The following is a 15,485-nucleotide window of genomic DNA, read 5'->3' as shown; positions in this document are numbered from 1 at the left end:
CAACACTGCATATTTTCTGTTTTCTACCTGGGAAAATTGAGGATTGGAAAGGAGGAAAGTTGCCCAGAGCCATAGAGTGTACAAATGGTGGGTACTGAATAACAAATATCATAAATGCATTCCAAAGATGACAGCACTGTCAACACTTTTAGCTATAACTTTAAAATGTGATCAGGAAGAAGAAAGGGAAATCATCTCACTACCTATTCCAAAATGCATAAAGCTGATAACAGTATGTGGAAACTATTCATCCATCAAGGGTTTAAATCCATAATATATAAGGAATTCAGGCAATTTAGCAACAATAAAAAAATAGTCCAACTTTAAAATGAGTAGATGACCTGAATAGACATTTCTCACAAGAGAATATGAAAGTGACCGACAAGTACATGAAAAGATTCAGCATTATTAATCACCAGAGAAATGCAAATCAAAATCACAGTGAGGTATCATCTTACCCACGTTAGAACAGCTATTATCAAAACAATACTCCAGATGCTGTACACAACACAAAGAAAGGGCAACTCTTATACACTGATGGTGGGAATGTAAAGTAGTATAGCCATTATGAAACAAAGTATGGAGATTACTGAAGAAAGTAGAAATACAGCTACCATATGGGACAGCTACATAGCTAAAGAAGCTGAAACCAGAATGTTGAAGATACATCTGAACTTGCATGTTTTTGCAGAACTATTCACAGTGGTCAAGGTATAGAATCAATCTATATGTTCTATGGTTTGTGTCTAGGTGTCCCCCCAAAGCCTCATGCAGTCATGGGGCAGCTTCTGGAGTTTGTGATTATTTTTTGTTTTTTTAGGGTGGTATTATAACATCTAATAAAATAACGCTGTGGGTTAATAGGAACAGAAAAGAACCAATAACTTAAAATGCAAGCTATGTAAAACCCCAAATAAAACCCAGAAGTGCATTTTGTATCTTTTTCTCAATCAAGAAAAAAAATTCTTTTTGAATGTTACATAATACTCTTGAGGAGATAGTTAGAAACAGTACCAGTATTTGATCCAGTTTCATCTCAACTATGTTATACCTGGATGTTTTTGATGTTTATCAAAGGTCTTTTATGGGGAAGAAAGTAAATGTATGAATAGTAAATGTGTGACATTTATAAGTAATGTTGTGATTGATTATTGTGGGTGTGGATGCTGTACCTGCCCTGGTGCAGGTAATTTGCATTACAATGTGAGGAGGGTGGAGAGGCTGGCTAGCTGCCTGAGCTGCTGCCACACTCACTTTGCTCTCTGGTCTTTGCTGCTGCCATGAAACTTTGCTCTCTGCCATGTGCTGCTCTACTTTGGAGCCAGCTGAGTATGGTCTGAAACCTCTGGTAACTGTGAGCTAACTAAACCTTTTCTTCCTTCATTTTGGGTGTTCTTAAATAATTTTTTTAGGGAATGGTCTACAGGGTGTTCAGGGTCTCACTACTAGATCAGATTGTAGTGATCTGCCTGCTTACAGCCTCCCAAGAGCTGGGATTACAGGTGTGTGCCACCATGCCCAGTCTCAAGCACTGTCTAGGTGCGCCCCAGGGGGTAGGGCCAGCACAGCAGGCCTGGGATGGAACCCTGGCTCTTGCACCTGCTTGCAGGCACTTTAATCCGCTGAGCTATTTAGCTGGCCTCATTTTGGGTGTTGGCAAAGAGAAAAGAGTAACTGAAACACTGTGTTTTCCAGATGAATGGATAAAGAATATGTAGTAATATACGCAAGAGGATATTATTCTGTCATAAAAATTAGTGAAATTCTGTCATTTGCAACATGGATGGAACTGGAGAACATTATATTCCATGAAATAAGTCAAGCACAGAAAGACACATATTGCATGTTCTCATTTATATGCAGAAGCTAAAAGATTGTTTTCATAGAAATAGATAAGAGAATACTGGTTACCAGAACCTGGGAAAGAAGGAAGGAGAAAAAATGGTTAATGTACAGAAGTGAAATTCAGTAAGAGGAGTGTCTTCTGATATTCTATAGCACTGCAGAATAACTATGGCTGACAACCATTAATTATTTCAAAGTAACTAGTAGAGATTTTGAAAGTTGTCAGCAAAAAAGAAATGATAAATGTCTGAGGTTGTGAGTATACCAATTATGCTGATTTGATCATTGCACATTATATGTATTTAAATATCACACTGTACTCCCATAAATGTGTATTACAGTGTGTCAATCAGAAATAAAAATATATTTTAAAAAATATAAAGAACTTGGATAAGAGGAATCCAGATACTTTTTTGCATATGCTGACCTGAAGAACTTGATTGGAGCCAGTTCATGTCTACTCTGAATCCTGATTGTCCATTCACACATGCATGCATGTATGCATTCAGCATATGTTGAAAATCAACAATTAGAGGGTATGCTAGGCAGTAGGAATTCATGAGTGAAAGGGCATAAGCACAGATGGAGCAGGACATGGTCTCTATGAAGGATGTATTTGTTCAGCAATGTTTAGTAGTTTTGTTATCTGAAAGATGAATGTGCCCCTTCTCTGGTGATCTTGTCTTGAGTATGGTTCTTTCTGATTATATACCCATATAGACACACTTTTTTATTTTTCTACTATTGTAATTATTAACATATATTGATTGTACAAATTAATGGGCTTCACTGTGACATTATCATGCCAGTATATACCATGTCTTAATTATATACCCCCTTCTTCTGTCTTCCTTTCCCCCATCTCCTTTTTTCCTTAGCCTCCTACCAAGACTCTGTTTTCTACTTTTAGGTCATCTTTGTTTTGGTTGTTGTTTTTTATTTTGATATTTGTTTACACAAATAAGAGAAAATATGTAATACTCATCTTCTGGTGTCTGGCTTATTTCACATAAAATGATGTCTTTAAGTTACATCCATTTTGCTGCAAATGAAAGAATTTCATTCTTCTTTATGACTGAATGGTATTCCATTGTGTATAAATAACATATTTTCTGTATCCATTCATCTGTTGATAGGTACTTAGGCTGATTTCATATCTTGACTATTATGAATACTGCCTTGATAGATATGGATATGCAAGTACCTTGCTATGTATGCTGACTTCATTTCCTTCAGATACACACCCAGGAATATGAGAGGGGGATCATATGGTAGTTCCATTTTCAGTTTTCTGAACACTGTTTTCCATTGTGGCTATACCAATTTGCATTCCACCAACAGTGTATACATGTTCACTTAGGAGATTTTCAAAAAAGAAGTGTGATCATGTCATTCCCGTCTCTCTTGAAATCTCAAATTGGATCTCTGTTGCTTAAAAGAAAAGTTCAAGTCTCCAGCCACCCCAACTCACCACCATAGGTACCACTCAAATTATGTGAGGTGAAACAGAAGAAAATCTCCCCCCAGCGACCACGGCTGTCACAAGGAGGTGATGTGGTTAATGTTGCTTCTAGATAAAATGGTCAGAATGGATTAATTTGTCTTCACTATGTATTTTTTCTTATTAAAAATCCCCAATAGGAAACAGTGAAATTTGAGGAAAAACCACTCATGTACCTTTACTTCATAGTTTTTATCATCTTTGGCTCATTCTTTACGCTGAATCTCTTCATTGGTGTTATAATTGACAACTTCAATCAACAGCAAAAAAAGATAAGTATGCGGGTTGTATTGATTTGGGGATTTCACCACTGCTCTGTAAACAGCTTCACTAGAATGTAGTTCAGATTAGGCTGCTGAGCAGAGTGGGCTTTGTGATCTTCACAAGAACAGAAAGGGGGCCTCCACCTGGAGAAGATCCTCAGCAATAAGGCTGAGTCAGAACTGAAAAATCTGAGTTCCACTGAATCACTGCTTGTACACTGTCTTAATACATGTTAGTGTGGGGATTAAACATGGTCATAATTGGACTCTAAAAGAATAACAGCATCCAGAATTAGCATTTATGACACTATACTTGTATTTTAACCTTTCAAGTGTATCTTGTTATCCACAATAAAAAGAAGGGACATTATTCTTTCAGAAAACTTGAGTTTAACGTACACTTTGCCAGATTACTTAAAGCTATTTAGAAAAATGACCAGGGAGGAGATAGGACTAAGAAGGATTATTCCATGCATTATAGTAATTAAGTGTTTCACTGATTCTTGATCTGCAAGATCTTTGTACTATGTAAAATTAAAGAAGATAAAAAGAACATTTAAATTACCTTACAATGATAACCACTTTAGACAGTGCCTCTTATCATTTTGGTACAACCCCTTCCCTGTTACCTTCTAGCTGAATCTGTCTTTTTGTCTGTCTGTCTGTCTGTCTGGGGATTGTGTAATCAAAAAGTAGTGATAATTTAACTTACCCTTCCTAGTCATATCCATATTCTATCTGTATTTTTTATTTCTTTATTTTCTTTAACTACTCTGGCTAATATTTTAAGAACTATACTGAACTTGAGTGGTGATAGTAGGCGACTTTGTCTTTTTCTTGACTTTAGTGTGAAGGTTTTCAGATTTTTCTCTATTTAGTATGATGTTGGTCATTTGTTTTTCATAGATAGCTTTTATCAAATTGAGATAAAGACTTTCTTTTCCAGTTTTCTTTGTTTTTATCATGAATGGATGTTGGATTTTGTCAAATGCTTATTCTTTGTCTATTGAGATGACCATATGGTTTTTATCCTTTCTTCTGTTAATATGATGTATTACATATATCCATTTGCATATGGTGAACCATCCCTGCATTCCTGGAATGAAGGTTGCTTGGTTAGCATGTAGGGGTTTTTTGTTTTGTCATTTGCTGCATTCTGTTTGCCAGTATATTATTGAAGATTTTTGCATCTACATTCATTAATGATATTGGTCTATAGCTCTCTTTTTTGTTTGGGTCCTTTGATATCAGGGTAATGCTTGCTACCAGGAATGAGTTTTAGACTATCACTTTCCTTTCAGCTTCATTAAAATGTTTGAGAAATAGTGGCATTAGATCGTCACTGAAGTTCTTGTAGAACTTGACAGTGAATCCTTTAGGATCCCAGCTTTTCTTGGTAATTTTATTTATTACAGTAGTTTTATTTATTTATTTATTACAGTTTCATTGATACGGATTATTCAGAATTTTTGTGTTTTCTTGCTTCAGCTTTGGTAGTTCACATATATCTAATAATCCATCCATTTCTTCTAAATCTTCCATTTTATTAAAGTACATGTTTTTAAAATAGTTACAGATTATCTCTTAGATTTCTGTAGAATCCATTGTGATTTCACCCTTTTCATGTCCATTAGTGTTTGTTTGATAAAGTTTCATATGCTAGGATTTGGTGCATATATATTTATGAATTGTTGCCGTAACCTTTTTGTCTCTTCTAATCAGTCTTGGTTTGAAATCCATTTTCTCTGCAATTAAAATAGCTACTCCTGCTTTTTTCTTGATTCTTGTTGCATGGAAACTTTTTCCCAGCCTTTGATTTCAGTCTGTGAGTTTTTGAGTTAAATGTGTTTCTTATATGCAGCATATTATTGGAGCTTGTTCCATTAACCATTTTGCTAAACTGTCTTTTGATTGCTGAACTGAGACCATTTACATTGATGGTTATAACTGCTACCAGTATTATAATATTTTCATTATATGATTTTTAGGCCATTGGTTCCCTTCTTTCCATTCTATTTAATTGCTTGCTGGTACGGTTTATATCTAGATGCCCCCCAACAAAGCTTCATGAGGTCATAGATAGCATCTCTCAGAACTGGCTAGATCTATGGCATGTCATACTGGAACAAACAGTGTCACTGTTTCTTTGTCCACTGGCTGGAATTAGTATAGTTCTGGGCAGTACCACTCAAGAGGCTGATAGTCTGAATACAATCAGAGGGAAAGATAGGCTGGCTGCTGCTGCTTGCTGCTTAACTTTCTGCCTACCATTCCTATAAGAATTCATTGGTGCCTCAGCATACCCCAAGGAGAAACAGCAGTAGGAATGAGGAAAAAATAGATAAGGGACAAGGGCTGGGTTCAGATGGTGGTCTGTTTGTCTGATGAGCAAAAGTCCCAATGAACAACAGTAGATATTTATATCTTTGCAAAGTTAGTATCAGGAGACACAAAGTTGCTCAGTGACTAATAGACAAAGTTGTCCAGGCAGGATGTTTTCCTCAAGACCGAGGTAGCGTGACTGCTTTATGCACTGAGGCCTTGTCCTGCCCTCCCACATCAGATCAGTTTCCAGCTTCAGCTGCTCCTGACATCTCTCCCTTTACTGTTTGGTTGTATGAATGATGGGTGCATCTGTGTTTGGAGAACTCCGTAGAAGACTTTTTCATTCTTGATGCCAGTCCAAAGATTTTTGATATACACATACCACAAGTTAACCCTATAGAATCCAGATATCCTTAACAGTAGTGAGTTATCAATACAGCTGGCAATTGTCAAAAGTCATTAAATGATTTTAACTTTTTACAGCTAGCATATTATTATGGCTTTACTTCTCACATCTCATGGTTACACTTTTCTGCTGGATTATTAAGACCAAGTTAAGGTGAGATTTGTATTAATCAAAAATTAACTTTTCATTGTTTATCAAGGTCAGTTAAATCCTCTCAGGATTTACCTTGGAACCATGTATAGCACCTCTTAGATCTGTCACTGTCAGCCATCTGGGTGAGTTGTGGCAATTACTTGACAAAGTTGCTTTCTGTGAATGCTTGGTTAATTTTTTTCTCTCAAGATGACCCTCTTTAGGCACACTACATCACTGATAACTTTCCTCTATAGTCCCATAATTTTCCTGATCAGAAAATCAGAGAGTCAATGAGTTACAGGATGTTGCAGCAGAGTTCTCTTATGTCCTGAGTGCTCATTGATCATGGACAGCTAGGGTCAAAATATTGGCCATCCTCTAGCCCATCTGTCTCCCTAATATATGGTCTCCAAACTTCAGTTATTAGAAACCCAGAAGAAAAGCTTAATGACATTACCCTGTAATAAAGGCAGTAAGCTTATTACTATCTATCTGAATATCAAACACCTTAGACATAAAATAGAACTATTATTTTCTAACATAATCATGGATATTCTAACATTTAAATCCTTATAGAATTTTTGTGTGTGTGTGGTACAGGGGATTGAACTTAGAACCTTGCACTTGCCAGGCAAGCGCTTCTTCTACTGAGATCCCTCCTATAGAATGTTAACAGACAGAAATTACATATTTTTACATAGGAGTTTAGAAATCAAAACCATACATAACTTTGGAGCATAACAATCCTAATGACATTTTGTAACCTACTTAAATTTCCATTTTAACCAGTCATCCTAATACAAGAAAATTGAATTAACTTATCTGAAGGATAATGACAATAACACCAGAGAAATGAGCCCAAAATCTAAATGGACCAAATTAATATTACCAAATAAAGTCTGAACATCATGAAAGGTTGATCTGAGTAGTTTGGGGCACAATATGTCTCTGTTGAATGAGGTGATCCAACTATGAAAAAATTGTCATAGCTTGTACCTCTTTGGAGATCACCACCAGGTCTGCCATTATTTAAATAGGATGTCAAAGTCAAAAGGCTGTTTAAACCCACTGTTTTTAGATTGCACTCCAATTTATATGTTTGTAAAATATCACAGCTTTTCTATGCAAATTTGACTTAGGACTGTAAAATAGGTAATCGACCTTATTAGGAATCATAAGAACTTCATGCAGTCTTTTAAAATATCCTCATTATCCAGAAAGATTTCTCCTATTACTTCTGCAATAAGATTTCTTTATGTTCTTTGTGCTCTATTCTGATTTTTCATTGCTTCCAATTAACTTCAGATTAGCTTTTTTTTTTTTTTTTCCTGATCTAGCAGCTTCTGGATCAATATCTCATGTTACCATGTTATCATGTTACCATGTTATTTTTAGTGTGCCTCTCATTAGTTGATCATCAACTGCAACCCTGTCTTCCAGGTCTGATAGTGTGTCCTCACATTTTTCAGTTCTCTACTGTCTCAGTTACTGTTCTCCTTGCTGGGACAAACAACTGACACTAAAAATGAAGGAAAGAAAGATTTATTTAGCTCACAGTTACTGGAGGTTTCAGTCCATACTCTGCTGGCTCCAAGGCATACTGGCACATGGCAGAGGGCAACCTTTCATGGCTGTGGCAGAGAGCAAGAGAGCAAGGGAGGAATAGCAGCAACAGTGGCTACAGAGAGGAAGTCTATCTCCCTTAAATTGCATTCAAGCTATCTGCCCCAGGCTGGGAGTAGTACTCACACCCATAATTCCAGCAGCACTCACACCCATAATCCCAGTGGATTATGAGTTAATCACAAACTAGAAGTCTACCCCATGATTACATGAGGCTTTGGGGGGACACGTACACACAAACCATAACATTCCGCCTCTGGGCCCCCAAAGACTCATGCACATCCCCTTATGCAAAAGGCATTTTAGTCCATCGCCAAGAGTTGTCAAAGTCCCAACAGTTTCAGCATTGCTGAAAAGTCCAAGTCCCAAGTCTCCTCCAAGATCTAAGGCAAATTCATAGCTGTGAGCCCCTGTACAAAAGAAAAGTTAAGCACTTCCAACATTCAGTGGCACAAAACAAGCATTAAAATTCCAAAAGGTACACACAGCAGGATACCAAGTGTTGGGACCAAAGCAAGTCTAGAATCCAGAAGGGCCAACATTAAGTCCTGTAGTTCCGTGTGGAACATCCAAAGCAATCTGTGGCAAATTAAGAGCTCCATGTGGCTCCTCCACTATGGCACTTGTGGTGGTAGCTCCCATGGCTTCTTTATTAGGCTGGCTTTACTCCCTCTTTGTAGTTCCCCTTAGATGATCCATGTTCCTGGCTTTTCCAAACTTCTGAGGTTTCCACAGAATAGGCTTCTCACAGATTTACACACTGCCCTCTCAGGGGCACACTGCCTGGCCTGCCAGGCCTTCTTCTGAAATTTGGATGGAAGCCTTCTTAACCTCAGAACTCTCGCATTCTGCAAGTGCCTAAAACCAGTGCCACATGGATGACACCAAGGTCTGCTGCCAGCTGGAGCAGTAGCCAGGCTTTAGTACACCTATGCTTTTAATAAGATTGTTAATCTCCTGGATTTCTGTCTGAAACTACCTTATAAACTCCAGTTCTTTTCTATGCTGGACATTTATGGTTTGTATCTCTTTTTTAATCTCATATTTTTTATTAATATCTCTCAATTTGCTGATCATTTGTCTTATTAGGATTATTATCTTCTTAATTATCTTTGCTTTGAATTTATCAACTGTCTTATTGATCCATTTTATTACCTCCACTGATGTTGGTTCAGCTGTGTGGCCTTTGATTTCTTCCCCTCTTGATGCTGTGTGGATATACTGTGGGGGAGATGGGAGTCTGGGGGATGTGGGGGAGAGGTGTTTTGTTTCCATGTGTTCTCTGCTTGTTCTTGGTGCTAAAGCTGGGTAGCTTACATTGGGTAGCTTTCCTGCTAGTCTCAAGACTTCTTTTGGTAATGTCTACTTTTCAGAGACGTCCTTTATGTGTAGCTAGCTATTAGCCTTTGGGTCTGTCTCTGTTTAGTAGAAAGTAGAGGATTTGGTCTTGGCCCAGTACCCAGTTCTTTGGTAATAGATTGCAGTATTGTTTATTTGTTATTTTTGAGATAGTGTCTCACTATGTAGTTCAGTCTGGCCTTGAATTCACTATGTAGCCAGGCTGGCCTCTAACTTGAAGCAATCCTTCTGCATCAGCCTCCCTAGTGCTGGGCCTGGGCAGTATTATTTATGACTCCCAGACAATCTAGATATTAATGTACAGAGAAAACCTGTTGAGAAAAACAACTTTATCGTCTTGGTTAAACTAGTAAAATTAGCAGTGATAGCATCAAATGCAAACTAGATAATGACAAACTCTAATAACTAACACTTTATCACCTTTAACCATAGAAAGAAGATCTATAATTGTATTACAAATTCTAATACAAACCTGATATTGATAGATAGTAAATAGATACTCAATAAACAATTTTACTTCCATTAGCAGTAGAACAGTCTTCAACCATAATAAGATACAGTTAACCTTCTATAAATTTATAAGTGTTTAATAGTTATACTAGTAAGGATAATGGTGCAGGAATGGGGGAGTGAAAAAAACAGAATTTGAAAAATTAAGCAATGGAAGATGGAAAGAAAATGGTAAAACTGAAATAAAAGATTCTATTAAGGAATAAAAGGAAATTAGTATTAGAGAACAGTAAGAGAAAACTAGGCAAAAGATAAATATAAAGAACAGAGATTATGAGTTCAATCCCCGGCTCCACAAAAAAAAAGAGAGAGATTAAATTAGAAGAACAAAATGAGACATATACAAATTGAAAGAGAGATAGCAAGAAAAGAAGGGAGAGGGAAAGAGGAGAACTAATTCAACCAATAAAACAAACTGTTATTTAAAGGGGGGAAACAAGAAAGTGGGTGATAAAAAAACTCTATCAAATAAAATTTAAAATACCAATGAAAGAGAAAAAAAAGGATCAAAGGAAGAGAGGAAAAAAAGAAAAAAATTCCTATCTAGTTCCAGAATGGTGTATCTTTTTTAGAGCTTGTACTCTTTAATCCACCAAGTCCCATTCTTCTCTCCCCTCTTTAGTGCCTGTAGGCTCTGTAGAGATGTTTTTGTTTAAATGGTCTCTCAAATATAATCCTCTGTCTGTGCCAATTGCCCAGGTCATGACATGGGTGTGACAGAGGGATGGGACCTTGGAATGTGGGTGAAGACTTGAGCAGGCTTGGAGCTCCTGGCATGGAGCTCTCTGGTTGGAGATCAGTACCAAATACCCAGTGGGTATTCCTGTGTCCATGGGACTGGCTCAAAACACCAAATAGAGGCTTTTTCCAGTCCCAGGCACTAAGTGGAGATGCACATGTGACTGGGACTGAGATTAGATTCCTGAGGGCCCAAATAGTATGCTGAGCATGGGCATCTCATGTAGTCTCAGGGTGCCCGGCAAATCAGGTGGTGTTTATCCAGTGCTGAGTATGAAGCAGAGCTCCAGGGGACATGGGACTGTGTGGGGCCTCCCACAGGCTCTTTGAGTATGAAGTGAAGACTCAAAATAGAGATTGGAGCTTCCTATGGATATGCAGGCTGCCCAGGGCTAGGACTTGATGTCAGATAATCTCTGGTGGGTCTGGGGGTGGCAGAGGAGCAGTGAGCAGTGGATGGGGATTCAAATGATCTCAGGGTTCCAGGCACAACTCAAGAGAACCAGTGTTAGGCTCTGGGTACCAGATGAAGGTCCTGGTTGGTGTTGGGACCAGCTTAAAGCATCCAGCAGTGAGCCAGCTTTTTCTGGGGCACTTAGTTGGGACTTAAATGGGCCCAATATGGATGGTAACTCTAGGCAGAAACATCAGTTGCTGTTCACTGGTTTATCATCTCACTGTCTGGGTCAGGCAGGGGAGGAAGAAACATTCTCTGCCTTTGTTGGGTGCTGATGAGGCTGCTTCAGGTTTCAGCATTCTCATTGTTCAGAGGAGGGGATGGCGGGGTGAGGGGTCCGTGTATCCCAAGTCTACTCTGGGAAACTAGTTTCTGTAGCCCATACTCCTTGGTACTGTCTGGGGTTTGAGGGAGTTCTCATGATGGCCCTTTCTGGGTTGAGTGAGGCTGAGGGCCCTACACACCAGCCCTGATGGACCACTTTCCTTCTTTTTAACTCTTATCCAGATAGTTGTTTTGCTCTGTACGTGTTTTCTTTCAGACTGATTTTTCTGTCAGGGTGTGTAACTGCTTCCAGTTACTTGGGTTACCTGAGTTGATCTTCTCTGAATCCCTTCTATGTGACTGCTTCTCTATTCAGCCATGTTGTTCCTCATCTTTTTAATTTTATAGTTTTTTAACTCACTGATAAGCCTGTCATGAAATCACTTTCATTGTAAATATTTTCAGGGCTGAATTTTATCACGTTACAAGCAGACCATAAATTCTCCTGTCATTCCTCAGTGGACATTTAGGTCATTTCTAAATTTCTTGCTCTTTTCAAAATTCACAAAAATTCCTAGAAGTTTGTGTATTTCTGATTATTTCCTCAGATAAAAGTTACTATGCTTAGATTACTGAAGGCATTAAAGATATTGGCAAATTATCTCTCAGAAGCACTTTCATAGATAACTTGTTTTGGCAAGGTATGATTTAATGTCTGGTTAATCTCTTCTCCTTGTTATAATTCATTAGATTTTATTCTAGACAGATGGGGAAAAATGTTATCACATTGTTTTATATTTATTTATTTGGATTGTTTTGCAATAATTTTATTGAGAAACAAATAGCAATGAGACAGTTATAGAACAGGTTAGTAGGACAGTTTCAATAATAAGCACATTGCATATTGTTGTCTTAGTGGTTATCCATTGTACAAAATGCAGACATGATATCCTGTCCACAAACACTATTAGAACAAATCTTCTTATTCATTGAATTAAGAGAATGTAGCTATATATCTAACCTATTTTGAATATATAGATACAAAATGGTCATTCATTTGTATCCACTTTTTTTGTTTAGTTTTGTCAGAGATGGGTATTCCATTGTCATTTAAATATTGTAGATGTATGAATTCAGCAAAAAATTGCTATATAGTCCAGTTGTCCATAATAGTAGTGGGTCATCCACAGGACTGTTAATGTCAGAAGTTGTTGACCTGAGCTCTTTACAGCCCAGCATACCAACATGGCTTCACCTCTCATACCTTTTTTTTATACCTTTCTGCCAGATGGTTAAGACCAAGATAAAGCAAGACCTATATAATAAGAAATGTAACTTTTGTATCTGATAAGGTCAGTCAAGTCCCCTCAGGATTTATCCTGAAACCCTGTACCACAGTTTGTAGATCCTTTGTCAGTGTCAGCCATGTGGAAGAGTCACGGCCATTGCTTGACCAATTTGCTCTCTGTGAAAGCCTGAGAGAATGTGTTCCCTCCATGTGACTCTCATTAGGCACACTCTACATCATTGATCATGTTGCTCTGTGGCCCCATAATCTTCTTGATCAGAAAATTTGGGACACAACTGAGTTACAGGGTGTTACAATACAGGTTTTTGCATGTCTTGAGTCTTCACTGACCTTGAAAGGGTAGGGTCAAAATGTTGGCTGTCCTAGCAGCCCTTCTTTTTTCTCTAATTTTTGGTCTGTGAACTTAGGTTGTTAACCGTCCAGAAGAGAAACTTATTATTACCCTACAACATATGCAGTTGGGTTTAATCTATCTGTCTGAACATCAAACATCTTAGACATAACATGGAACAGGTATTTTCCATCAAGTATTGATATGTTAAACTTTAAGTCCCTACAGAATATGAAGAAAAAAAATAAAGTAAAAAAAATTAAAAATATGAATTAACAATTACATATTTTTACACAGAAATTTAGAAATATAACCATATACAGCATTGTAGCAGGACAGTCCTATGATATTTTTTCTTGTCTCTATTGTTCATTTATTACCTTTTTTAAAAAACAGACATTTACTTGGGAGACAATATGGCAATAATTGGTATGTCATGACAAGCAGTATGTATTTAGAAGACCAGAATGACAGGCATTCCAAGCATGACCCTAGTATTACAAATTGCTGTCTTTAGTGCAGTTGCTCAGTTCACAGGTATCAGCATATATAGTTAGTCAGGGGGAGAATCCTACCAATAAACTACTAGTTTCAAAAACCTGCTGATGTTTCTCAGGATCATTGCCTTACCCATCTTGTGCATATAAATGTATGGCTTTGCCCCTGTCATATTTTCTAGCTTTTCTCCTTGCCCTCTCTTCATTGTCTAATCCTCGAGTTCTTGTTTTCCTTTTAATTGTGTTATACCTTTCTCTTTTTATTTCTTCTTTTGAGTTCTTATGCTAGGGAGACTATATGATATTTACACCTATGGGTCTCACTTATGAGTATATCTTCAAGTGGCATCCTCTTAAATGTAAATGCTTCAAGTTGATCATTCTTCATAGCTGAGTAATACACCATTGTATAAAAATACCACATCTTTTTCATCCATTCCTCAGGTGACAGGCATCTTGGTTGTTTCCAAAATTTGGCTATCACTAATTGTGCTGCTATAAACATAGGTACGCATATATCACTATGATATGATATTTTCAGTTCCTCTGGGAATATTCCCAGTAGGGGGATAGCTGGCTTGAGTGAGATTCCCAGTCCTAGTTTTCTAAGGAGTCTCCACACTGATTTCCATAATGGTTGCACCAGTCTACATTCCCACCAATAGTGAAGAAGGGTTCCTTTTTTCCCCACAACCTCTCCAACATTTGTTGTTGGTTGATTTGTTTATGATAGCCATTCTTTGTGGGATGAGATGGTATCTCAATGTTCTTTTAATATGCATTTCACAGATGGCTAGTGATGTGGAGCATTTTTTCATATATTTATTCGCTTCTTTAATTTAGTCCTCTAAGAAATGTGTGTTCATCTTGGATGCCCATTTTTGGATTGGGTCTTTAAATTTTGGGGCCCTAGTGTGTTTTAGTTCTTTATAAATTCTAGAGAGCAGACCTTTGTCTGAGTGCTTATTAGTTAAATTTTTTTCCAAATTTGTGGGTTGTCTTTTCTTGTTGTTGGTAATTTCTTTGACGTGCAAAAACTTATCAATAAGAGGAGGTCCCAGTTGTTAATTCTTTCAAGTGTTTCCTCTGCAGTTTGATTTTTGTTCATGAATTCTTTGCCTACCTATGTCTTCAAGAGTTCCTCATACATTCTCTTCCAGGAGATTTAGTGTTTCTATTTTAATGTTTAGATCTTTAATCCATTTTGACTTTAGCTTAGTGCATGGTGATAGACCGGGGTCAAGTTTTACTTTTTGACATGTAGAGAGCCAGTTTTTGTAGCACCATTTGTTAAAGAGGCTATCTTTCTTCCAGTGAGCATGTTTGGCTGCTTTGTCAAAGATAATGTGGCTGGGTGTGTTCGTATAGGCTTCAGCGTCTTCTAATCTATTCCATTGATCCTCAGGTCTATTTCGTTGCCAGTACCATGCTGATTTTGTCATGGTAGCCTTGTAGTATAATTTCAGGTCAGGAATTGTAATGCCTCCTGCCTTGTCTTTGTTGCCCAGGATTGCCTTTGGTATTCTAGGTCTTTTCTGGTTCCAAATAAATTTTAACAATGATTTCTCTAGGTCTGTGAGGTATGTTGGTGGTAGTTTGATAGAGATTGCAATTTTGGGAGTATGGCCATCTTTACAATGTTGGTTCTTCCTATCCAGGAGCAGGGAATAACTTTCCATTTTCTGAAATACTCTATGATCTCTTTTTTAAGAATACTTTAATTTTCCTTGAAAGGATCTTTCACTTCTTTAGTTAGGTTAATTCCCACCTATTTTATTTTCTGTGGTGTTATTGTAAAAGGTATTGTTTCTATAATTTCCCTCTCAGTGTGTTTGTTATCTGTGTAGAGGAATGCTATTTGGTTTTTGGGTATTGACTTTGTGTCCTGCTGTGCTACTGAATTTGTGTGTTAATTCTAGTAG

At 37.4% G+C, this 15,485-nt stretch overlaps 1 protein-coding gene across 1 annotated transcript in view; it reads left to right on the top strand.

Moving 5' to 3' along the window:
• The window catches only part of Scn11a (sodium voltage-gated channel alpha subunit 11), a 145,955-nt gene that overhangs the window by 109,276 nt on the left and 21,194 nt on the right, over window positions 1–15,485 (top strand). The window contains exon 23 of the mRNA XM_023702198.1: window positions 3,487–3,622. Coding sequence (XP_023557966.1) covers window positions 3,487–3,622 — 136 coding nt within the window. The remainder of the gene's footprint in view (window positions 1–3,486; window positions 3,623–15,485) is intronic.

The sequence above is a fragment of the Octodon degus genome, unplaced genomic scaffold (assembly GCF_000260255.1).
Source record: "Octodon degus isolate 3935 unplaced genomic scaffold, OctDeg1.0 scaffold00147, whole genome shotgun sequence".
In the NCBI taxonomy this organism is placed as follows: Eukaryota; Metazoa; Chordata; class Mammalia; order Rodentia; family Octodontidae; genus Octodon; species Octodon degus.
This window is presented reverse-complemented; position numbering and strand designations above follow the sequence as displayed.